Raw genomic sequence first — 26876 nt, 5'->3', positions numbered from 1 at the left:
TTGCCAGCTACATGTGCAAGAGTATACCAATTGGTACTTAGTGGACAAAGCACAAAGTTGTCGCCTTAACTTTTGCTGCTTAAGAAGCTCCAAATAATGTTTGCTCAGCAATGTTGTCTTAAAGTGTATATGACTTAACAAAGTAAGTAGACTTGTTTAAAAATGTAATGGTCTTGATAGGTTATCTACATACGGATAGCTGAGAAAATTAACTCTAGTTAATAAAAGATGAGAATTGGAAGTGCATTAATAACTATCATTTTTCTATATCAATCTATTTCCAGAATTAAACTGGGTTTAACTCAGGTTTGGGGTTTTTTTTTTTTCCATTTGCCTTGGAAGTGAACTTTACCAAACTGGTTTGAACCTATGAAATTCTGTATAAAAGTGCCAGTTGTATCAGAATAAAGGCACCAGCTTTTTATGATAATAAGGACTGTATTCAGTCTTTATCTATAGTCTTTATCTAATTTGCCTCTCTAGCCTTCCCCACCCCACGATGTGTCTGTGTAAATAAGTCTTGAGAAGAGATTTCATTATCATGTATTAGTGAGATGTAACTACTGGAGCATTGGAAGGAAAATTTGTTCTTACTTTGATTTATATTGCTTGAGCTTTATGCAAAGAACAAAATGAATGATTTCACTAATGAGAAGTATTTTTGAAGAAAGGACAAAATCCTGATTTAGTCTTTTGAGTTACTTTGTTGTCTGCAATGGCAGGCTTTTGTGTTTCAAAACAAAAAAAGCACACTAAACAAAACAAAAAAAGCACACTAAACAAAACAAAAAAACCCACAAACACCCATCCCCTCAAACAAAACAAAAAAAACCCCCACAGAACAGCCAAGCAAATTTTTTGCCAATCTTCTTTAAAAAAAATCCATCACTCTCAAAACTTGTAACTCTCTATGATAGTAGGTAGTTCTAGCTTTCTGTGTTAATAGTGTGCTTGCTTACTGAATAAATCAAAATGAGGAGGAGATTATCCAGTCGTACTTTTTCTGTGATTCTTAATATTCCAAAGCAGGAGGGATCCTTAGAAACCAATTTTTTGAACCGTGGAAGCTTCTCCAGGCTGAAAATGAACTGCTGAATATATGACATAGTTTCATCAGAGTAGAGCGTTCCAGATGGGAAGGTGCAATCCAGAAAAGAACTGATGTTTGTTAAAGCATGATGTTGATATGTCTTCAAGTTGGGGTGATGTTTGGTTGAGGTAAAGAGTTTATTTTATTATACAGCAAGGAGGTACAGGTGAGGTGTTTAAAGATCTTTCTGACTAAGCTCTATCATGGAGGCTGAACTTGCTTAGTTTACTTTGTATTCTGAGACCCTTAGTATCTGAGTGTTACAGATATTAGGACTGTTTATTTATGACTTTGTTTTTGAGATAGTGACTGGTATTGTGGCCACTGAAATGGCTTTGCAGTTTTTCAGTAAAATACTAGTGCTCTAACATTTCTTGGAAGACACAGAGGAAGAACTTGGTCCTGCACATCAGTAAATCAAAGTGCTACTGGAAAGAAATAGCAGCATCTGAACTCAAACACAGAGCTGGCTTGAGCTTTCATGTCCCCTTCTTCCCCCAGATTACAATGAGTATGTTTGAATTTAAATGTGAACCCCTCTGAGCTGCTGAGAGACATATAGTTTAGGAATGGAAAGTGACCCAGCTATTATTTACTTTTGATGACTTTTCAAAACATGAAAGAGGTATTGCATGGGGATGTAACTAAAGTGTTTTTCTTGATTATGTAAGGTATCCTCTTGCTCTCACCCTGCTTAGCCAGTTTTGTTTCATTGTGTAGGTATTTTATGCCCATTTTAGGAAGCTTGGGGGACTTAATGCCAATGAAGGAGCATGGAAAGCATCCCTCGTCAGGAAGACACCATTAACTATGGAATTTTTTTTTCTTTAGCCTAAAAGAATTCCTGCCTAAAGAATATACCAAACAAAGAGGGGCTGAAAAGAGAATATTTCAGGTAATTGTGAGGCTGAAAAACCTACAATAGTTTCACTTCCTCTGTAAGAAAAATATGAGCTTTCAAAGGTGTATATTCTATATATATGTGAATTATATAACTATCAGAAAATCAAGTGTAAAGAATCTGACAGCTTTGCTTTTCTTTCTTCAGCAGATTTATTGTCCTGATCCTTTTTTCTTCACTGATGATTATTCAGTGTACTTTGTTGAAGGGGAGAGAGTGAATATTTGATATTCTTAAGGCCTTTTTTTCAGTTGCATTGAAATGTAAGGATGTGTATTTGTACTAAAGTAGAAGCACATTTAGGAAAGCCAGTTTTAATTTCATGCTTTATTGAAGCATGAGCTTCAAGAGTTCTGCTAGCTAACACTGGAGTGCAGTGATGTGTCTGGGAATCACATAGTTGTAAAAGACTGAAGCAGTTGAGTATAAAATGTACTGATACTGTTGGAAGTGGTCTCAGAGTTTGAGTAGTGTAGATGCCCTAAATATCTGTGCTTACTGAAATACATGTTTGGCAATACAGAATAAGTTGAAAAATTCTGAGGTCAACAGCTGAAATCAACTCACATGGTTTCTGGAAGGACATATCAATGATCTGTGATCTCAGCTTGGGAGACAAGTTGAAGAGCAGGAACAGGTCACATACTTTCCTGTGTCTGTTATACTCCCAGTCTAGGAATTCTGTAGCTCAGCCTGTTCTACCTGGAGCTTGTAGTACTTTCTTGTAGATGAGCATGTCTAACACTTTTCTGTATACCTTTAGCTGGGGGCAGTGATGTTGCAGTTTAAGCAAAGAAAAAAAAAAAAAAAAAAAAAAAAAAAAAGATTCATTCACCACTTCTTCTGAGTATTACTATCATGCTATTCATAGCATGGGATTTTTGCCTGTGTCAGATATGATCCATGAGTAGCTTCAATCACTACATACTTCAGTGCATGGACAAGAAGTTCATCAGTGAGGGCACTGATACTGGGCAAAGATACAACAGCAAGGTAGAATAAGCAAGCTGTCTTTTTGACAAAAATCAGCTGTTTCCCCGAGTTATAAAATTCTTGGGTTTGGCAGGTGATTTTCACCAAATACTCCCTCTGCAATGACTACCTCTGGGCTCCTTGCTCTTTGGGGATCCTGGTTGTGTTCTCTGTGCTGAACTTGACAGATCAGTCTATGTCCTTGGGATGCAAAAGGGCTTTTGGAGTTGCAGTTGCAACTGCAATTGCAGTTCCTCCGTGGAACATTGTCGAGATGGTGACTTAAACTGGAGTAGGAAAGTGTTTCCAATGTTCTTGGTGCTCCCCCTGCTGCCATCAGTCAGCACGAAAGTGGTGGCAACCAGCAGATCAGGAGAATGTGAGCGGAAGATGAGGTGTGATAGGGATTCCCACAAACAGGATTTAAATAGCAGGACATTGGGGTAGGATTTTCAGCAGAACGGTCTGGGGTAGGAGAGCAGATGCTGAGAGGAAGTTTGAATACATAATATTGGTAGTTGTCATTACTTACAGGTAATAAAGTTTACTAATGAGTAAATTGTTTAAATAATAAATAGAAATTGAGTTAAAAGACACACCTAGATGATTATTTCTGGATGAACTACTTAGAATAATCATTGCTTCTTCCTCACCTGTAGAATTCTGTTCATGTGATAGAAAAAAATGTGGATAACGGTGCAATTGGTGAAAAAAGACCATTGGAAGTACCTATAACAGATGAGAAATGGTCAATTACAAGACATGAGGCTCTCGTGAATTGGAAGTTTTGGGCACAAAGCAGGAATAGTCTGTTCCTGGAAAAAAATAGGGGTGCTGGGACTCTTAAATGATTTTAAAAAGCCTGAGCGAAGAGGTGTTAATTGTATGAAACCTAATGGTGCCAAATAGCAGCAATACCTAGAATTGTAAACTGTTTCAGAAGTGGTTTGTGTGTGCTTGATTGGTAACACAGAATGGATGATGGTCAAAGAGGAGCATTCCATTTGCACGGGTTGTTTATGTTCTCTTATGTGAGGAATTATGGGATACAGTCTTGCTAACATTTCTAGCAAGTATTTTTTCAAGTATTTTTATTGTAATGGTTATCAACTAAGCATCCTTAAATAGATAAAAGCTATAGCCTTTTTTGTTTGTTTCCAGAAAGCACTGTTTCTGTCTAAGTTATACTGAACTGTCATTACAGGAGCACAAAAACTGTGGTGAGATGACTGAAATAGAAGCCAAAGTGAAGTATGTGAAGCTAGCCCGTTCCCTGCGGACCTACGGAGTGTCTTTTTTTCTTGTTAAGGTATTGTAGATCTTGCTGGGACCATATTGTATGGTTGGTTATGTATTACCTCAGATTCTGCACTAAGCAAAGGTCAAAGATATTCTTTCAGCCTTCTGTCTGAAAGCAGCATTTGGAAAAAAGTGTAAGTTACTACGTGGGACAGGATTATAATTTCAGTTTAGATCCTTGTCATACTGCTTCCAGAAAGAAATTTGAGTCTGTTATGATTTAATTTCTTTAAATTGACATTTCTTCTTTTTTCTTCTGATTACCAACAAAGTACTGTCTTCAGAAAAACATTCACAAAGAAGTCATAAGTTGTTCCTGTTTACAAGTTTAATGATCATGTGAATTGCTGAAAAACTGCACCTGAAGAACAACTTCATCAGCTGCATGATTAATTTCTCTTAATCCTTACAGTAACACAGGTCATGGTCTTAAGGCTGTTGAAACAATTTGGTACCAAGATGCTGACATTCTGCTGTGAAAACAGAACTGAAGCATTAGTGCCCGAGTATTCAGTAACCACTGACATAGAATGGAAAGGAGGCTAAACTTAGGCAAATGTTTTCCTTCTTAGGTTCCCACAGTTACAGTACAGAATCTCTGTAGATAGCTGAATATCTATAGGTTGCCTTTTCCTAAAGTACATAGTCATCAAAAAATTCTAGTGAAGCAGAGAGAAGATGAAAATAAAATGAAAAATGTGCAGAGGATAATACTATTAATATGGTACGCTTAGAAAGAATTACCTTGTCACCTTGCTTCCTTTAAGGGAAAACATCTTGTTAGGCACCATTAATGGAGCCTCAAGTCTTTAACAGAGCTGTTGAGCTAAGTTGTGTATTAGAAACTATACTAAAGTTATGGCGTGCAGTTTTCAGTAACTAAAATATTAAAACTAACAAGCATGCACATTTAGAACAAGATGCTAATTCAGTGGGGATGTGTTAACACAATGTAGCTGACCTGTATGGTAAAATGTAAAAATATCTTTGTATTTTTCATTAGTATCTTGTGCTTTTTTGTCATAGCTTAAAGCAAACAGTAACTGAATCAAGTAACCATGTCATGAAACTTCTGTTGAAAAGAATAATTGGTCTTTTAAAAAGTCTATCAAATGACCTACTACGCAAATAGGAATTGATTCTTTGCTGCCTACATAAATTCAGGGCAATGGGACATGGGAATTCATTTCTATTTTATGATGGATTTTATGTAGCAGATCGTTAGTTTGGGCCTATCCTCTGCAACCTTGGAAAACTAAAGAGGCAGAATGTCCAACAAATAAGGAGACATCAGCTAGCAGCATGCAGATTGACCCTGCACCCTTCCTTGTGATATTTGCATGGGTTAGGATGTTCCCATGGATTGAAAATAACTAAGATTTCAAATCCGAAATATGGGACAGATGATGGCTGTTCTTGCCTAATTGTCAGGCCCAGTGGGCCTTCCTTTCCTTTACCTCTCCAGAAATTTTATAGAGAAATGGTATGGGCAACCTTAACTTCTCAGTCCTCCTGATGCCAGTTCCCCATTCAGCTTCTCTAATATGGTTTTACAGAGGAAGTCTTGTGTCTAGAAGGAATGCCATCTTGGTTTTTTGGTTTTTTTGGGGTTTTTGGGTTTTTTTAAAGTACCTTCCAGACATTTGTTAGCACAATCCTTAAAATACTTCTGTTTCCTGTAGGAGGGAGAAGAGGGAGTGTCTTTTGAACTGCATAGTAAAGGTCAAGTAAGGACCAGAGCTTATTAATATTAATGCATTGTTTGAAAATCACTGTCTGAGACCAGACAAACTGAGCCTGGAGTTTTAAATTGTCCTCATCTGCATGCCAGTTGCTTCCCTTCGTCAGTATATTCCACCATGCTTTTCCTTTTTCCTCTGGCAAGCTCTATTTGAATGAAAAACAATCTTTCACACCTTGTTATAGGAAAAAATGAAAGGCAAAAACAAGTTGGTTCCTCGTTTGCTGGGTGTCACCAAAGACTCAGTGATGCGTGTGGATGAGAAGACCAAGGAAGTGTTGCAGGAATGGCCACTGACAACTGTGAAACGCTGGGCTGCCTCACCTAAAAGCTTCACTCTGGTAGTCTTTTTGTATATATTCAGAGGAAGAAGGATCTATGTGGCAAGGAGAAAGGAAGATGTACTTAAACTCAGAACAGTTTCTTTAATGTAACTTGTTCTATCTGTAATTTTCTAGCATTGTATAGAGTCACTGCGTCCTAAACTAATAAACTGACCCATATTGGTGTCTAGGGTCGATCTGTATTTTGATGTTTCTAGACAGAACCGTTCCCCCAAAGTACTGTTTAAATCTTCTCAAAAAACATTGTTTAAATCTGTTCTGTGCCTAACCACTAGAACAGTTAAGAAAACATCATCATTCACACCTGCTTAAGCCTTTATGCCATTCGTAATGCACTTTGTGACTTGCAAGATATGAATATAAACAAAGCTAGATGGTCATTAATACATTTGATTATTATGTATTTAAAGAACTTTCATGAATGTGATGTTTTGTTAATTATTTGGTCCATAAGAGACTACTGCAACAAGAGTATTTTGTATATGAGAAGGTTGTTTAAAGTGGTAGAGCAAGAGGCAGAGGCTGGAAAATTATATTCACTTTAATCACTTGCATCTAATTTCCAGTTGCATGGGTGATTATGCTTTAGAATAAAATTCTAAAGAATTTTCTCCATCCTTCAGTGACTGAGTCTGATGAAGTCAGACTAAGTATCTCTTGGTCCTCTGGCATTTCAATTTATGAAACGTCTGTGATTAAGCTGTGAAAAGCATCCTTCCCGTCTCCTCCCTCACCCCCTATATAGACTGGTTTAGAATCTTGGAGCAGTTTCATTTACTGTTGGATGCAATAAAATGTCTATACAAATAATTTTAAAATTTGAATTCTCTCACTCATATTTGGTACTGTTTCTTCATTTATTTACCTTCCATTTTTAAAGAGGTTTGGCTTTTTTTCCTCTCTTCCTTCAGGATTTTGGTGAATATCAGGAAAGCTATTACTCAGTACAGACCACTGAAGGAGAACAGATCTCTCAATTAATTGCAGGTTATATTGATATCATCCTAAAGAAGGTATAGTATTAAGATGACATGTAGTAAAAATGCAGTAAAAATCACTGTACAGCAGTGCAAAAGCTCAAATGTATGCAAGCTGCAGTTCTCTTTTTCTCTCATGAAGTCATTGTTGTACCTTATGTTTGGATGTTAATAATTTTTACCTTTAATACAAGCTCTTTTCATTAACTTGAGTGCTTCTAGAAAATATCAAGGCTATTAACTGTAGTGGTAGTATGGGTCAGGCTCAGTACAGCATGCTTGGGCTTTGTTTTTCTGTCTGGAAGGTGAACTGCTGACTATGAGTGTATATGCAGAGGGGAGTCCAAAGCTTCAACTATGGATTTTAAGCTATGGACCAAAGTGGTGAATCAGGTGGGAAGAAATGATCCCCTGGAAGCAGCATTTAAAACTACATTAAGGGCTACACAATTGTTGTCCAGCAGCTCTTATATATAATGTATCAAAACTGAGAAAGTTGGTTTTTTGGGGGGGGGGGGTGGGTGGGTTGGAAATTGCTTTAAAAATATTGTGATCAGTAAAGCAAAGAATTACATCTCAGTTGTGCAGAGAGAGGGATAGAATCAGTGTTTGTGAAGAGGCCAGACTGTCTTGAAACTTGGTTTTATGGACTGTGCCTGGCAGGAGAGAGGAGAGGCTGATATTCATATCCAGCATTCAAAATATTCACTAGTAAATAAGTGCAACAGCAAAAAATACCAGTTTTGCCAATAAACGTGGAGCTGAATGGTCATACTGTAAGTATGGTGTATAGAAAAGTGAGGTGTTGCAAATAGCACTGGTTGCTCCTTGATAAATTTTTACTTTGTAAAATTCCTTTGTAATTTTTACTTTGTTCAGCCAAACTACATCATTATTATTTGCTGTAATGGAGTTTAATAGTAAAGAAATGACAGAAAGTTAAGCAGCTCAGGAGAATTTATTGCCTTTGTTCATGTGAACAGTGTAGGATGTAACATGAAGTGTTATGAAATCAGAGGTTGAGGAGGATTGCCAGAATTCATCACAGTACATGCCTTTTTTCTCTGAGGCTGTCAGTCTCAGATTTAATAAATGTTAAATAAACTGCAGGTTTCTATGGTTTGATGGTAGATGGTTTAAAACTTGATTCTAGCTCTTAAGCTTCAAAAGTAGCTTTGCTTTCTAATGCCAAATGAAAGCAGCCTTTCTGTCTTGATGGAATACAGATGTGCGTATTTCCACTCACTTCCAGTCCTAGGAATGCTTCTTTACAATCTGCTGACACAGCCAGTTATAAAATGAATGAATTAGTAACAGGTTAAGTGGTAAAACACCCATGACGCTTCATGATGAGTATGAGAAGCATGCAGTTTCTAATTGTTGAACCTAAGTTATCTCTGTGATACATGCCTTAAAGTATGGTTTATTGCTCTTAGTTGCATAATGTTAATTCTTGGTGTGTTTTGTACTGTTCCAACTCATTTGCTCTGGTGTGGAATGGTGGTGTGGGTTTTTTCTGCTAAAGTATTATTGGTGCAACACTCCCCACTCCCTCTTGTCCTGCAATTTTAGTGGTAGGTCATTAATCAGTTGACAGGGAACTCTGAACTTGAGGAACTTTTACCATTTTTTAATCTAGGTGTGGGTTTTTTTACTTCATACTAATATGGAAGCAAGGCATAATCTTGACTAGAAATAGGCAGTTTCAGTTCATGCATAAACTCAAAGTATAATAGTAAGAACTTCTCTGGACAAATGCGGGGAGTGTGTGTGCAAGGATGTGCATGAGGAGTTCCTGTTAAATGTACCCAAAGTCATAGTGGATGTTCCTCTGTTTATATACATACATATATATGTATATATTCAGACTACAAATCATGTAACAAGGTGGAAAGCAGACAGTATATTTGCACTAGGTCACAAGTAGAAATAGATTGGTTTTACAAAGCAGTACTTTTATGGTAGTTTCCTGTTGTTTCTAGTGGTTTAGACTTCTTCCCCTTGTGTATATTCACCTCCCTTATACTACTATAAAAAAACTGCCTCAAAAAGTCAGATGTGTAGACTGTCCAGAGGTTTGAAGTAACTATGGTAAAATAACTTGGATACAGTATTAAATTTATCATCTTTACTATGGATATGTATTTCATAGTGGTAGGTAGCACCATGTAGTAACATTTCAGGATGCTAAGTATGTCTTGTAGCTGAGGTCTAGTTACTTGAGTCAGTCTGATGTTCCTCAGTTAGAAGAGAGTGGGAAAGGGGATGGTACATGTCCTCTCTGTGCCCAGATTTGCTGTTGTTGCATATCACTTCGTCTTCAGAACATTATTTTTTTTTTCTGTGAGAAAAGACAGTATCTCAGCACTTTCTTTTTACCTTTGTTCAAAAAAGGCACCAATAGGCTTTTTTCCTTTATGCACTTAATCTGCCAGGGCTTAGAACCTGGTCTGTTAGATGCTGAAGGCCACCTCTTCTGAGGTGGAGGTTATGTTGTCACACTACCAAAATGCATGGTGTTCAGCACTGGACAAGACTCTGCAAATTATTTGACTAAGCTTCTGATAAATGGCAAGGAAATGGTGGAGAGAAAGCAAAAAGCAACACACATGGTTTAACTTTTTTCTTTTTCTTCCCCTCCTCCCCCCCGCTCCAGAAACAAAGTAAAGATAGATTTGGGCTTGAAGGTGATGAGGAATCAACCATGTTGGAAGAATCTGTTTCACCTAAGAAGTGAGTGTATAAAACACGAGGAAATGCTCTTTATTTAAGAGTGAGATCTTTTGGCTGTGGCAGCTTTTTTCAAATGAAATAGTATAGTTATTACTGTTAAAGAATTATTTTCTACAGAGTATTTCAATAGAAGGAAGTACTATCCCCAGGCAATTCATCAGGCTACTAACTTCATTCGAGGACTGAAGAGCAGGTATTTGTCGCAAAATTGTTGGTTAAGGCAACCAGCAGTAGTACCAGTTTGAGGTAACTTGACCCTTGAACAAAGGAACTCAAGCTGTAATTCAGTAAAATGCTGGGGGGGGGGGGGGAGAGTAATGATGCAGAGCTGAAAATAATGTATTAGATTTTTGATCTTCATGCAAACACCTAGGAATTAAAATGTTTTAGTTGCTTGTGTTGGCTAGCTCCATGGTTTCCAGTAAATTTGACTGCTGTCAGTTTAATTGTACACTGTGTCATGAACAGAGCTGGCTTATTTCACCAAACCACTTTAGACAAACCAATTAGATGTGTGGTATGGGTAAAGGTAAGGTTTTGGTACTAGTAGGTCAGGCTAGGGTTCTGATGGGAGAGTAACTGAATATAGCAAAAAGCATAACTGTAGAGCTGGCCATAGTCTTGAAAAGGAATATTAAATCTTTCGTTGCAGTGAAGGAATAGAAATAGGTTTGTGACATTATAAGCTGTAATGAGCCACTCAAGTCTCCTCTTGGAACTCTGAGGATGGCAGTGTCAGCAGTGTGTATGTGGAAAGTCTGATTTGTTGTTAAACATGTGATTTATAGGAGATAGACTTGTTAGATATTTAATCTGGCTGCCTGTGAAATTTCAACTTTTGACGGATCACGCATGTTCAGATGTGCTTTCTTTTGATATCGCCCTTTCCAAATCACTTCCAGAATATACTGTTAGCGAAGTGCTGTGCGGAGAAGCCCAAAACTTGTAATAGATGAATACAAGATTTTTCACAATTGAAATTACTTTTTTCCCCAGCAGAGTGTTGCTGTTAGAGCCAGAACTTCTGTCAATGCTTCTAACTGTTAAAGCTTGAACCATTTTTAAATATGAGCAGTATATCTGACAAAGCGGTTCATGACTGTGGATGACAATAACTTTATTAATTCTGAAAGTATCCTGCCTCCAAGGCCATTATCTGATAGGCTGCCAGATTATTAGCAAGTACTCTGTATACATGTGTGTATAAAGAAGGAAGAATGAATGTTAGTTTTTATCCCAAATCTAGGGATTGCTTGCAAAAGGCACCTCCACAGGGTTCATGCTTCTATTTTCTATTGATCAGCCTATGACAAAACTGAAACAAAGCAGTTGTTATGCCATAAACCTTGTTCCGGTTCTGTCTGTCATGCATGTTACAGGAGTAAAGCTATTGTACCATGTATACCAGACCTGCACATTGCCTTCTTTCCTTGGTGCCTGTTCATTAGTGCTATTAATATTTAATCTGCCAAAAGCCCCAGATTAATTTTTTTCTAGCATGTTAGAAAATGGTTAGAAAGAAAAACCGTAAAATTTAAATTTTCCAGCTTCTCTGAATGTCATGAAATGCAATTTAAAATCCTAAAGGAAGAACATCTGGCAGAACTTGATTTGCAGGAGCTAACTAGTTCTCTCTCTGTCGGGTTTTTTTTTTGTTTTGGGTTTTTTTTTTGGTTTTTGTTTGTTTGTTTGTTTTCAGATCTACCATCTTGCAGCAGCAGTTCAACCGAACCGGGAAGGTGGAGCATGGCTCTGTGGCACTACCAGCTGTTATGCGTTCAGGGTCCAGTGGCCCAGAGACTTTCAACATTGGCATCATGCCTTCTCCGCAGCAACAAGTCACAGTTGGTCAGATGCACAGAGGACATATGCCCCCGCTTGTGAGAAACCTCCTTGTTTTGTATTTGAAACTTTTTTTGCATTTGAAACTTGTCTGTGCCGCAAGTCATCAGAAAGAGCATGTTATACATATTGCTGAGAGCAGGAGGAGGATATAGAGTGTGACTTCCTGGCTGTCCTACTGAATATAAGTTTTGAGCATCCCTAAAATATTTAGGGTATCACATTTTTACTTATTTCCTCATTTTCTTTAAAGCTGGCTCTTCCAGCCTTCTCTTTACTTCTCAGTAGTTAAACTAGTATTCAAGGGTTAGGAAAAAAGGTTAAAAGACTAGCAAAAGTAAGCAATTTTAAGAAAAAGGCTTACACTTAGCTTATCACTAGCCCACCAATTTAGAATTTTTTAGCAGGCTTAAAACTGATGCTGAGTTTTCTCATTTAAATTAAAAGACTATCAAAAACCCTAAACAGGCTGTAGAGAAGATAATCAGTGCTTAAGGTCATGACGTACCACTAGAAGTGTAGTATGCAGAGTGGGTTGACCTTGGCTGCTTGCCAAATACCTGCCCGGCTGCTCTGTCACTCCTGCCCCTCAACAAGCTGGGGGGTGGGGAATAAGACAAATTCTTTATCGCAACATAGGTTGAGATAAAGACAGGGAGATCACTAATTACCTTCATGGGCAAAAACAGACTCAATTTGGGGAAAACTAATTTAATTTATTGTCAATCAAAATAGAGTTAGTTGGTGAGAAACAGACAAAAACTAAAACACCTTCCTGCCACCTCCTTTTTTTCCCAGGCTCAACCTCACTCCTTCACTTCTGACTATTCTACTCCCTGCTCCCAAGTGGTCAACTGGCAGCCCGTCTCTGCTGCTCCTTCCTCCTCACGCTTTTCCCCAGCTCCAGCATGGGTCCTTCCTATGGGCTGCAGTCCTTCAGGATAAACTGGCTCCAGTGGGGGTCCCCTATGAGCTGCAGTTCCTTTCAGGAGAGCATGCTCCAGCGTGGGTCCTCCACAGGCTGCTGTTTCTGCCAAGACCCTGCTCCAGCGTGGGCTCTCCATAGGCTATAGTTTCTTTCAGGGAAATATCCACCTGCTGCAGTGTGGGGTCCTCTGTGGGCTTGCAGGGTGGATATCTGCTCTGGCATGGCCCTCTGCACAGGCTGCAGGGAAATACCTGCTCCACTGTGGTCTCTCCTGCAGGCTGCTGGGGAATCTCCGCTCTGCTGCCTGGAGCACCTCATCTGCAACTTTCTCAGACATTTGTGTTTGCAGGGTAGTTTCTTGAATTTTTTTTTTTTTCCCCTCGCTGCCATGTGTTGTTTTGCCCTTTCTTACCAATGTTTTCCCAGAGGTGCCACCAGCTTGGCTGCTGGGCTCAGCTGTGTCCTGCGGTGGGTCTGTTGGAGCCGTCTAGAACCAGCTGTGCCTGGCATGGGGCAGCCCCTGGCCTCTTCTCACAGAGGCCACCCCTGCAGCCAAAATCTTGCCACAGACACCCAATACAGAGAGCCATCCTGCTCTGCCTAAAACCCTTCAGTTTTCTGTTAGCTTATGCATATTGATGGCAATTGAGTTTCAGGTTTGTCCTGTTCCAGGAAATCAATAATGATATCCTAGAAGCAATTTCAGTTTTCATGTTCATGTTCCTAGAATGCAAGTCAGTAACAGCTTGGTGGTTTCGTTGTGTGTCTGTTGGGCATTTTTTGATCTCAGAAAAAAGTTCAGCATTTTATAAATGTATGCAAGTACAGAGGAGTATAAAATGACAGAGGCAGAATAAGACTGTGAGAGGCGTGTTAGAGAGCTTTCCGTTCTCCACTGCACCAGGGAAAAGCTAGCTATCTGAAATGGCCTGGTGTCATTGTTGGATTGTTGTCACTCACTGTCTCTTCATGCATATGTAGCATCTGCCTGAAGTGCCATTTGGAACCTAGCACACAGCCATTTCCTTGTTTTGCCTTTCAGACCTCAGCTCAGCAGGCCTTGATGGGGACTATTAATACCAGTATGCATGCTGTTCAACAGGCACAAGCTGACCTCAGTGAAGTTGATAACCTGCCACCTTTAGGGCAGGACATGGTGAGTTTCTCTAATCCCTCATAGAAATGGATCTTAACGCTTTGGGGTGTTTACAGATCAGTTTAGTCATTGTCCCTGGATCTAAAGGGTATCACTAAAGCTTTTAAAAAGAGATAAAAAATCTTGTGCTCTCTTTAAAGAATTCATGTACAGTGTTCCACCTCACTCTAATCAGTCTTCTGAGGTTAGATGTAGCAGACTTCCTTGCATAACCATGTCTGGAATCCTATTTGTTTCATATGCCTATGTACAATTAAATGCAAACTATGGGCAATATTTGTGGTGGGAGTGACTGCCTTCCAGACACTTGAAAAATAAGAACAAAATATGATTCTGTTTCCCTGATCCAGGTTATGGCAGGAGGACAGATCAAGAGACTGTTGTTTATGGGGGACTGTCAGTCAAGAGTGTTTAGCCTAGCCTTCGTGAATGCACTGTTTATGGCCTTTACCTTAAAAGGGCAGCTGTTGAAATGTGATAGCAATTCTGTAGTGAAGATTCAGCAAAAGAAAATGATTGCTTTCATATTTCACTTTAAAGGCTTGGTTGTTGTCCTCTGTTTCACTTTTAAAGGTTCATGAAGGAACGAGAGATTTATATAGTATCTCCTCTTACAGAACCTCACTGCAATCCTTAATTCTTGTTTTTATTACTGCTCTCCAGGCATCAAGAGTATGGGTTCAGAACAAGGTTGATGAATCAAAACACGAAATACACTCCCAAGTTGATGCTATCACTGCAGGAACTGCATCTGTTGTTAACCTTACAGCAGGTAAATTTCAAAGGGAAGGCTTTCCTTGCAGTCTCCTAGTTATTTATCAGTCTAATTCAAGTAACATAGGGACTGAGTATGGGGCAGCTGGAGAAAAATTTTCTTCAAAATACCCCAATAGCTAAGTGCATTGATGTGCGGAACAAGTTTTCTGTCCCTCCCAACACGATTTTTGTATCTTCAGTTTATCCCTTACACTGAAGCTACAACCATTGATGAAGATAAAATGTAGCTTGCTTATTCAGCAAAGTAGAGGGTGTTTGCAAGGTTACTACAAAAATGCATTATTGATCTGACAGTTGTTAGAGAGAGATTGTGTTTATTGAGTGTTCCTTTCTTCAGCAAATTACAGGTTGATGTACCTGTGAGTGGCTTAAAAGGGACAATACTGTATTACCTTGGGTTCTTTCAAAGTTGAAAGATAGCTGAAACTGTGGACTTCTTAGCAAATTGCATTGAATGAAGAGAAATTCTATTAAAAGATAAATTCTTGTAGAAGAAATAATGTAGGAATTGGAAAAAATATAGCAGTCTAATTATTTTAAACTGACAATAAAATTACTTCATAGGCATTGCTTGGCTATCTTGAAATGTCTCTTTTTTCTCTCATGAGTGTAGCTTGTGGTAGCTGCTTCTTTTTCCCTTTCAACCATTAAAGCATTCTGATCATGAAAAAAACATTTGCTCTACAGGGGACCCAGTTGACACTGATTACACTGCTGTGGGATGTGCAATTACAACCATCTCTTCCAACCTCACCGAGATGTCTAAAGGTGTGAAACTGCTTGCTGCTCTCATGGATGATGAAGTTGGAAGTGGAGAAGACCTCTTGAAAGCTGCTCGAACATTGGCCAGTGCTGTCTCAGACTTGCTGAAGGCTGTGCAACCTACTTCAGGAGAGGCGAGTAGATGGAAACTTTACAAGTTCCCTCTTTGAAGTGCGTGGCTTTGGCTTTTTTGAGAAATGTTAGCTTCTAAGCCTTACCTGCTCAGTGCCACAAAGTCCCCTGTGCAAGCAGTTCTTTTGACTACTACTTATTCCTTCATCCGTCTCTGTCTTTATGCCTTGTAAGTCTTGCACCTTGATATTAGAATGTTCTGTGTTATATGCAGAGGCTAATTGATTTGTGTAATAAATAGTTAATTTATCTGGGTACTGTATTCTCTTTTAGAAACAAATTTCAAACAGTACTATGACTCAGTTTGATAGGAAGTGGAGAGATGCTCATGATTTTTTTTATTTACTATCTTTGTCTACTTTTGACATATAAAATGAGAATTTAATCCCTCTGTTGTAGTTTTCCATAAATGAGTAGTACTGACCAGGATAGACTATATTGATCAGTTTGTTACTTGTTGGAGTCTGCAGCCAGTTTGCCTTACATCTCTTATCTTCAGTTATTTATGTTTTGAAGAACATGAAATCTCCTGATGTTTCATATCAGTTGGCATATTGACTGTCCATCCTTAATTATCCTTGGAGTTATTACAGCAATGTCTATTCAAGTTCTTCAAAGTTCTTTACACGTTCTCTGGGAGAACTTTAGATGAAACCCCTGAATTATGGATGTGCAGTTGTGCATGTGGAAAAGTAAAGATTTTTCCAAAGTATTTCTGTTGTGTAATTTTTTTTTTTAGCCATATATTGATTGCACGCTAATGCAGAAGTTCCTTGAGGAAATACAAAATTCAAGTAAAACTCATTTTCTTTGAATTAATGTGTTTCACCATTATATTTTTCTAGCCTCGACAGACAGTTTTGACTGCAGCTGGAAGCATTGGGCAAGCAAGTGGGGAGCTACTGAGACAAATTGGAGAAAATGAAACAGATGAAAGGTTCCAGGTAATGAGGGGGTTGCTTGTCACTGTCAGAACTGTGCAGCTTTCTAATGTGGAGGCGACTGCATAAAACCAGGCTTCCCAAAGTGCAGTTAGAAAATGCTAGATTTTGAAGTTTCTCAATGCTAATTGAGGTTAATCCATTATGAAATTCTTTTTAATTACACAGTCACAGAGTGCTGATTTCATAGGAACCCCTACTTCATTCTGTGTATCGTATAGATGCTTTTTTGCCTAATGGAGAGCCGTTTGCACTGTACTCCCCTCTGTTTAAAATGCATGGCTCATGCTATTTGCATACTGGTCAGACTGTTACTTTCAAATTCTACTCTGATTTTTACATTTACCACTGTGTTCATCACTGGCTTCTTTTATGGTGACTTTCAGTACCTCAGTATTGCACAGATGATATGTGTTATAGCTTTCCTGTAGGATGTGGAACTGTCATTCCATTTTACAGATGGAAAATTTGGCATGGAAGTCCGGAGATTTGCTAATTTGAAATACCCTTTGACTTGTTGATCTCTCAAATTCTTGGCATTGTGTCACACTAGATGTTTGAATCACAGTTCCCCTTTGCTTCAGTTGCAACAGAGTCCAAGTTATATCACATAGTGCCAAGTTAGACTCAGAAAATAAGGAACAGCAAACAAAATATTTTTTAAAACTCTGCCTATCTTCACTAAGTACACTGCATCAGATACAAGATTATAATTGAGTTTTCCAGGGTGACATGTGTAGTCTTAACCAATAGTTATGAATGCCATAGGGATTTTGTGGGAAGCAGTGTATTAAAACTTGCACATGCACACAGACAACTTCAATCCTTACCCTTCCTTGCATTTCACTGTCTTTGCAAGCTAATGACCTATTATGCCATGTATTTATGAAGAATGAATGAATGTTTATTAATAAACAATGAGTATTTCTCCTCATTAAATACAGTGGTTTCACATAAGTGTTTGCTGTGTCTGTATGTATGCATGTAAACCAAAATTTTACGCAACCTTTTGGTAAACCGAGTAGAAGAAAATTATTGTATTACAACCATAATTTCTTTAAGATTATTAGAATTATCAAATCATAATGCCTGTATGACTTAATAATGGTGTTAGCTATTAGCAGTTTAAAACCGTTGTTCCTAAATGCTCTGTTAAAAACATGTTTGGATTTTTTTCGCTCAATGCCAAGAACAGGTTTGCACCAGAACCAAGGGGAAGTAATTTATAGCAACAGATAGACCTCTGGAATGCACTGTATGCAAGATGTCTGCTAATATAACTTACAGGCTATTTGAAACTCTTGATCCACTAGTAAATCTGTTTGCAAGTTTCATCAGAGTTCTCATTTGTATTCCTAGTTGAGTATGTATTGCAACCCTCTCTTTCTTCGCTAAGAGAAGGAACCTAAACATTCTGATAAGTGCTATGGAGTGTTGGAGAAGGTGGATAAGGAGAAGGATGGTTTATCATGCCTTCATATCGTTAAAAACAAAATGAAAACTAGTGTTCTTAATTTTTTAAATCCAAGGTTTTCTTTCTGCTCTGAAGTTAAAATTATGCATATCTGTAGGATCTTTTTGCAGGAAAGCCAGGTCATTTTAACAGTACAGGCATTAGGAAGGAAGAAATTTTCTGAACTTTTTCATTGCAGGAATTAACACATGAGCATGTTTTAATTTTGCAGTTTCAGAGTTAACTAAATTATTTTTGTACAAGGGAAAAATGTTCTGGAATAAAGACCTGTTTTGAGTTATATTGTGGAGCAGTAATTTATAGGGTGATATTTACATCATGGACGAGGAAATATTGTGGATGGAAATGGCATTTTCAAGAATGGTGTGGCAGTTGTCATTGCTATTAAGCTCAATTAAGTACTTGAATTTAGTATTAACTCAAGTACTGTCTGTCCTCAGCAGTTTGCTCCCTGAGGTTGTCATCTTTATTGCAGATATTTATCACATGTTTAGTGGTGAACTCCAGATGTTTTTATACTAATAGTGTATTCTCAGGAAGTGAAGATAAGCACATTGCAATTTGGGACATAGATTTGTTCTTATGGACTCTGAGCCAGTTCAAAATTTGACAGTCCGTACTCATTCAGTCCAGTAACTTGATAATGTAGATAGAGAAATGGTTGTACTGAGAGCAGAAAACTGTTGAGTTTTCTGAGTAATAGTAATGTCTGCTGCTTTACATGAAACAAAATGTTTAACTTTTGATACAAGAGAACTTCTTACCTTCAGGAGACTTATCTTAATATAAACAAAGTATATACTTTTTTTTGTTCATAAGACTGAGTTTTCCCTTTATTTTAACCAGGATGTTCTGATGAGTCTGGCCAAAGCTGTTGCAAATGCTGCTGCCATGTTAGTGCTGAAGGCCAAAAATGTAGCACAGGTGGCTGAGGATACAGTCCTGCAGAACAGGGTCATTGCTGCTGCTACACAGTGTGCACTCTCTACTTCCCAGCTTGTGGCTTGTGCAAAGGTGAGGCTAGCAGTGTTCCTGAGGTGGCAAGGCATCGTTTCGAGTGTATGCTATTATGTATTTCCAACGGTCTCAGGCAACATACTGTGTTAATATCATAGATCTATATTTATGCAATATCAAAGTCGTTGATTAATAAATTGTCACCCATAACAGTGGCAATCGGGAGCCCAGAGGATGTGAGGTGATACTGTAATCTCCAAAGAAGGTTCCACAGATAAGAGCCCATCTGATTTGTTACTAATACTGATAAAATAAAAAACTAAAAAATATTAGTTCAAGAAGCACAACTTGTCTGGGGGATTATGTAAGTTTTCTGATAAAGCCTAGTATTAGGATGGGTTCACCTCATCTAAAGCTAAATAATTAAAAGCTGGTATTGTTGCTGAAAATAAAATCTAGTTGGTGATCATTGATTTTAGATATATTTGCACTAATTTACAGTAGCCAAGTCGTTGTAATAGATCCATTGCTTTTGGCCAAGTACTGATTTTCAGTCTAAGCAAATTACAAAGGAGTTGAGATCAGACCTCAAATTCTGAAGTCTGCAATTGGAGCATTACATCTTCTGCAGCCTTTTTTGTCTTAAAAATAAATAAATAAAGTATTTAATTTTAAAAGTTAAACAGTTTTTATTTCCTACTTGGATGCTGCTTTTGAAGTCTGCAGTGTCATCTTTTGCAGGGAAATGGGTATTCAACTGTTGTGAAACATCCAGAAGGTTTATATTAAAATTGATAGCCAATATTAGGTATTAAATTTTCAATATTTTCTACTTTATTTCTCTGGCTGCAAGGGCTTTTTGTAATGCATATATATGAATTTTCGTTATTTGGACTTGATGTTCATACTGCCTGTGAATTTCTTCAATATGGCATAAGACACCCAGTGGCATTCTGTTTTCCTCATAAGATATGCACAGTTTTCCATTGCTAAAAGCTGTCCGGATATGCCTGAATAAAATGGGGCAGTATTGTTTGTTTCTAATTTGTAGATTACAGAGTTTATTACTTGTCTTGTGGCTTCAGAAGGAGAAGGTTGTTTGGCTTGTGCCAAGCACTACTTTTATTTAAACAAACAAACAAAAGGCTGATACAAGAACGCTTTACAAGACCAATTCTACTTAAGACTTAATTTTATTTGGAATTCCCGGGTACAGAAGTCTGCCAGTGGATGCAGTTACTCTGGAGGAGTTTGGCCCATGCCTGCCCTCCAGAACTACTGTCTAGTGTTTTCTCAGTTGAGTAGCTGCTGAAGAAGCATGAAATAAGGTGGGGGCCTCCATTCTCAGAATCTAACTAGATATTAAATTAACAATATGCAGAGCCCAGATTCCTAATCTAGATATCTGAAGCTACCTATTTAAATACTCACTTTCAGGGTTTTTTGTCTAGGGAAAACAGTTAAGCTAAAAATGAAACATCTACTACAGTAGCTTTTAACTTGTTAGTAGTTAGGAAATTTGCAAATAAGCCTTTTCTGAATGCTTTGTGTTCTTTCCCCACGCAGGTTGTGAGTCCCACCATCAGCTCTCCAGTGTGTCAGGAGCAGCTGATTGAGGCAGGGAAACTGGTAGACCGTTCAGTGGAGAACTGTGTGAGGGCCTGCCAGGCTGCCACAGATGACACTGAGTTACTGAAGCAGGTCAGTGCAGCTGCCAGCATTGTCAGCCAAGCCCTGAATGACCTCTTGCAGCATGTCCGCCAGTTTGCGAGCAGGGGAGAGCCCATTGGACGCTATGACCAGGCTACTGATACCATCATGTGTGTCACAGAGAGTATTTTCAGTTCGATGGGAGATGCTGGTAAGTTTCTCTAATGGACAGTAGCTTTCCACAATTCAGAGGTGTGTGCATTTCAAATAATGCAAGTAAAAAACCTTCTCTGAAGTGTACTGTGCTTCTAGGCTAGTGCTGTCATGATGGGTAGTCATTCAAACCATAATATTAAATCAGCAAAATGCACATAGCTGTGTGCTAGATAGAATGAACATTCTGTGAAAACAATCAATATCATGCTAAAGGATCACTGTAATATTTTTTCTGTTTTCTATCACTGCTTGACTTCACAGAATTGTGTAGCAATTTCTCCTCTCCAAACACGAAGACAGATACCTGGGTGAATACTTACCAGTGATTGATTTTATTAGCGTAGATTTTGTTGTAGGTTTTGAAACTTACTTCTGCTTCTTCCTGTGATACTTGTAGATGTGCAGCTTCTAGAACCAACCAAAACTTGAGTTGCCTAACATTTAACTGATCCACTATGAATTTTTAGAAAAGAACCATTAAATTTTTTAGAATGGTGAAATTTCAGTAGTTATAAATGTTATGAAGTAGTAACAGTGTGAAGGGGCAGTATCAACTTGAAATCAAGACAATTCATAGAAAGTGTAAAATGGGATCAGTTTTAAAAAGCAGTTATGGTGAATAGTATAGTTTTGGTCTTCTCTTTCATGTTATGTAAATGCAAGGCCAGGAAAGAAAATATTTCAGTTGCGGTTGTATTCAAGTTACAGTTGATATGAACAAACTAATCTTTTATTGTGGAGTCATCTTAGTTGTTACATTTAAGAGGTAAAACTTTCGGATGTTTCTATTTTTAAGGAACTGTCATTTCAGCCATGCAGCACTCTTCTAGAGGAACACGTGCAAGGAAGTATTTAGTGAATTTCTCAGCGTATTTTGACCCTGGAATCTTCTCTGTGAGAAATCTGAGTGATTAAAATTTTTAAAAGATGCACAGGAATGTTTGCTAAACCACTCTTAGTCTTTGAATTAAAAGCTGTGGAAAAAGTTTTCTAATGCTCTGGAGCTATCCTAAGGAATTTAATTACTGTAGATGTGCACAGGAAAGCATGTCAAGTTGTATGTTTAGCTGTCATTTATGATTCAGCTTCTGTATAAAAGGATGCAGTGAAAGAGATGATCTTGGATAGCATTTATTTTCTGTTCACAGTCAAATATCTTGTTGTGCAATACTTAGTTTTTAGTAGAAGGCATTCAGATTCCAGTCTGTGTTTCCAGCTTATCATTGCACTCTTGCAGTTGCAATTTTAACAGCAAAGAGACTCTGCCTTGTGACTGCTGTATTATTGCCCAAACAGGTTATTCTTTCGGTTTGATTTACTGGCTTAATACTGTAAGAAAGGGCATTTAAAGAGATTTTTTCAAGTGGAATATTTGAACTGGGAGCTGAGTTAGCCATTATTGGTAAAAATTTTAATGGCAAAATTGCATACTGGGAAATAGTTGATAACAGCTAGAAAACTTTAATTTTTTTGCCTTGCCTGAGCAGAGGAGCCTGCTAAGAAGGCATTTCTGAAGCCCACAAGTCACCTTTACACATGAGAAGAATGCTGCTTTGCTTTTCTTTCCCATGATTTTTTAAGACCATTTGAAAAGAATGAGGCCTTAGACCCAATCATGTCTTACTTGGTTTGATAACCTACAGAAGGCCAAGGCTTTATGGGTTCAAGTGTATTATGAAGGAGTTCACGTGTATGTTTTACTGACCAAATGAATTTGCTCTAGAAAGGGTATCCACTTCAGAAGCACTGCTGTTTCATCTCTGTGCTTCACCATGACCAGAACATGACTCTAGTATCTTAAATATACACCTTATTTTTGGCCAAAACCACCTAACTGATGCTGAGTCGCTTCTGACAGAGTTCTTAATTTAGTTTATATTAGACAGAAGATAATTCCCCCAAAGAAGAGTAGGTGAAAGATGGGTAATATTTCATAATAATAAAAGAGTGAAATCTTGGCTGTAATTTGAAAGCAAAATTATTAGTCTTCACTGGGCCAGGAGTTTCTTTGAACTGTATATTCAAAATTACATTAAAGTATTGATTTTTGGTTTTTGTCTTGCTATCTAGAATGCAAATACTACGTTTTTTTCTTAATCTCCTCTCTAGCGGTTTCTTTCATTTATGTTGCAATCCAAGATTTTGTTTATGAAGCTTCTAAGTTATGAACTATTCGTGTATCATTTTCAAGTCAAAAGAATACTTCAGCAAATATAACTTTATTTTCATCTTGTTGAGATGACTTCTGAAACCGAAACTGAAATGCAGAGAGAACGAAAGTAAAAATCTAATTGTATACCACAGGTGAAATGGTACGGCAAGCCAGGGTACTGGCTCAAGCCACTTCTGATCTCGTCAATGCCATGAGGTCAGATGCTGAAGCAGAAATCGACATGGACAACTCTAAGAAGCTTCTGGCTGCCGCAAAGCTCCTGGCAGATTCTACAGCCCGCATGGTTGAAGCTGCAAAGGTACCAGGAAAATGAACTAATTGTCAGCTTAAAATTGTATGGTTATACGTGAAGAAGAAATGGTATATGGGATGTTATAGATAGGACCTGGCTGATAGTAGAGGCTGTTTTTCTTATCCTGTAAATGTGCATTTAATGACTTATCCTAGGTACGTTCTAGGTATTACTTGGGGGGTTTTGGCTTTAAAAACCCTTCTTGCACTACTTTGCTCACCTGTGTGCAGGGTGGTCATGACTCAAGCCATCTAGGGCAGTTACCACCAGCCATATCCTCTGTCTTCTACCAGTCTACCAATACAAATGGAACAACAAACCCATAGCAATCTCTTACAAGTATCTCTTACAAAAGCTGTTAACAAAGCAACTCTGCCTCTGTCTTAGGACCAGTTTCCTCCACCTGGGGAATCTTGCCTGTGTTGTTCCTCCCCACGCCCCTATTCTCACAAGAGAGGCAAATATCTAACCTTTTTTTTTTTCCTTTCTGTGCTAGAAACCTCTTTAAATCCATTCGGGAGGAATATGTTCTTAGAATTGTTTCCCAGATCCTGCACTTAAATGGTGTTTACAGATCAGGGCCAGCCATTCTGCTAGGGCTCTGGGAGGCCCATATGCCTGGCTCCAGAACATATCCTTGACTTTGCACTACTTCCTCAGACTTCAAATGGAGAAAATATACTGTGTTAAATCTCAAGGTCTGGACTGCAGTTACTGAAAGGCATACTGAATTGGGAGTTGTAAAAATGTTTTCTGGTTGGGTTTTTTTGGGGTTTGTTTTTTTTTTTTTTTTTCCAAAACCTATGTTCATCAAAGGATGTTATTACAGATCATAGTGGAAGCAGTTTACAAAGGCTTTTTTACACTACTCTAGGTGCTTGGTAGGAAGCAAATGTTTAACTCCCTTTCTCAAAGTACCTAACATATACAGTAACAACCTTGCACTAGCAATAAATTTTCTGCTTCAAAGTCTTGTAACATTTTAATGTTGCTTTAACTTTGGTTAAGATAATACAAGGAAAATAAAGACTGATGTCACAGATGCTGTCTGGATATTCATCTACATTTTCTCCAGGAACTTTTATTGAGGCTCATGTTCTTTGTTCTGAAATTTTGTGCAGGGAGCTGCAGCCAATCCTGAAAATGAGGATCAACAGCAGCGTCTGAGAGAAGCAGCAGAGGGACTGCGGGTTGCTACAAATGCTGCTGCACAGAATGCCATCAAGAAGAAAATTGTCAACAGATTAGAGGTTGGAAACTAGATATTATTGAACTTTCAGTTTACTCCATTTTGATAATTAGTATCCTTAGATAATTTCAAACAAGTAGAAATGCTTGTTTCAGGAAAAGTGCTAAACCTAGAGTGATAGCGCTGTAAGCTCAGTTCCAGAGTACAAGGCTTGGAATTAGAGATGCTAGTATATGACACATAGTCCTCAGAAAATCGAGCAACTTGTATCACTGATGTAGTACAGTGGTGTAAGAATTTGACTCAGAAGGCATTTGATGGTGGCTTAGTCATAAAATTAGAACAGCTGATGTTTCAAACAGCTGAGCTGAAACCACTTCATTACTATTTTAATTTATCTGTATGATCTGTAATTTACACACAATATCTTTTGGTGGTTTTAACTAGTTTATCTGCCAGAGTTCCATGTAAATTTCCGTGCAAAGATATGTTGACTTGCAGCATATCCAATTAAACTGGTAAGTTATTCAGAGAATCAAGGAACCAGAAATGAAAGTGAAAAGATGCATCATATTTGGTAGCACAGCCAAGGGGGAGGAAGGCAATTTACTGTGCACTAAGGATAAAAAAATGTCTGAAATTTGTCTTGTAGGCAAGGTTTGATCTTCCTATTTTCAGCTAAAATGTAGAAAAGACAGATTAAAAAAAGAAGCCTTTCATAATTCCTAGTTTCCAACTGTGGTTTTACAGTAGTCTGATTGAAGTGCAATGAGATTAGACAAACAAGGAAATTTAAGTAAGTAACCATGTTCCAGAAGTGCATTTAAATTACTGTATCTGGCTAGAACTAAAAATCAGGAGTATTTCAGGAAATAAAGGTTCATGACTCAATTTCGTAACTGCATGCAAAAAAGCTTTATTGAAAGGATGTTTTATTTGTTTTGCTATTATAATATATACTGCCTTACAGGGGAGTGAAATGTGTAACGGTGAGAATGAACTTCATGCTTGGTTGTATTTAGTGGGCCAGTTAAAGAAAAGTATTGTACAACATGTTGGCATACTTTGGATAAACTGTTGAATTTTTAATTTTCTAATAGGCAGAGGTTGATAATAACACTCCTAGATATTTGGAGAAGGTCGTCTTAGTGCTCTTAGACTCAGCAATACCAGTATTTTGTACCTCTGCATCATTTTAGCATCTTTGCTTTTGCCATAGAGCAATCTCGGTAGAAGATGGCTCCCTTGAGCCTTTGGTCAGAGGTGTTAATGTAGCAGTGTGAAGCACTATGTGTACTTTGCCTGTTTTCTCTGGCCTTCTTTGCAAGTCTAATTGATTAGACCATTTCTGCTTTCTGTAATTGACTTCTTATGGTCATATTGCAACCTAAGCTATGAAGGAGTAAGAGCTTAGAATCCTTTTAGTTCCATCTTTTTCCTTATTGGCAAGTTAGAGATGGATAACAGGGTTCAGCTCATTTTCATCTTGAGAGAAGAGCAATCCTGAGTTTCCTTAAGGCAAATCAAATTAATCAAGGGATATAATGTATTAATCTGTTAAAATTGTTACTGTCAAAGTTACCTGTAATATGTGTTTCATCCTCTAAATTACTCAGACTTTTACCACTGATTTAACTGTTTCTTTTTCTCCAAAGATTGCAGCTAAACAAGCTGCAGCTGCTGCTACTCAGACTATTGCAGCTTCTCAGAATGCAGCTGTTTCAAATAAGAACACAGCAGCCCATCAGCAACTTGTGCAGAGCTGTAAGGTAAACATATCACAACCCACTGACAAATAACTCTTGAACTCTGCTTTATGGGGAACTGAAGATCATCTTCTATAACAACACTGTTGCAACCTCAGAAGGAGATTTAAAAAAAAAAAACAAAAACAAAAACCAAACAAAACCAATACCACACACACTCATCTTTATGGATTCTGGAAAACTGTCATTTAGTGTATTATCCATAGTTTCCATGCATTAGTGTATGGAGAGCTTTGAAAAGCTGAGCTGTTGGCTATTACAAATACCCCTGCAAACACCTTACTAGAAGGGATCGGCAGGCTTATTTATATACCTCAGCATGTATCTGTTGAGTAACAACCAGTTCACCTGAAGCAAGTGCTTTAAAAGTTTTTCTGCAAATCAGTCAGCAGTACTATATATGCAGAGCTATGCTAGAAGCACTGTATGGAGGGGTCCGGTTGCTCAGAAATTTTTACACTGGCAAGAAGTCTTGGCCACGTGTTCACTGCATGAGTTTGCTCTTCAGCAGGCGAGTAGCTGTAGGATCACCAAAACAGGCTGTTGAATGATACATGCAGTGAA

General features: G+C 38.0%; 1 protein-coding gene across 4 annotated transcripts in view; it reads left to right on the top strand.

Moving 5' to 3' along the window:
• The window catches only part of TLN2 (talin 2), a 204148-nt gene that overhangs the window by 97243 nt on the left and 80029 nt on the right, over positions 1-26876 (top strand). For all 4 annotated transcript variants that reach the window (XM_030013464.2, XM_030013467.2, XM_030013463.2 and 1 more), the window contains exons 9-23: positions 1922-1985; positions 4168-4272; positions 6189-6344; positions 7259-7360; positions 9981-10057; positions 11757-11937; positions 13870-13983; positions 14647-14755; positions 15448-15656; positions 16500-16598; positions 18916-19083; positions 20593-20887; positions 23197-23363; positions 24479-24607; positions 26202-26315. In XM_030013464.2, coding sequence (XP_029869324.1) covers positions 1922-1985; positions 4168-4272; positions 6189-6344; positions 7259-7360; positions 9981-10057; positions 11757-11937; positions 13870-13983; positions 14647-14755; positions 15448-15656; positions 16500-16598; positions 18916-19083; positions 20593-20887; positions 23197-23363; positions 24479-24607; positions 26202-26315 — 2089 coding nt within the window. The remainder of the gene's footprint in view (positions 1-1921; positions 1986-4167; positions 4273-6188; positions 6345-7258; positions 7361-9980; positions 10058-11756; positions 11938-13869; positions 13984-14646; positions 14756-15447; positions 15657-16499; positions 16599-18915; positions 19084-20592; positions 20888-23196; positions 23364-24478; positions 24608-26201; positions 26316-26876) is intronic.

This window comes from Aquila chrysaetos, chromosome 5 (genome assembly GCF_900496995.4).
Source record: "Aquila chrysaetos chrysaetos chromosome 5, bAquChr1.4, whole genome shotgun sequence".
Lineage (NCBI taxonomy): Eukaryota > Metazoa > Chordata > Aves > Accipitriformes > Accipitridae > Aquila > Aquila chrysaetos.
The sequence above is the reverse complement of the archived record's forward strand: the minus strand, read 5'-3'. Positions and strand labels throughout refer to the sequence as shown.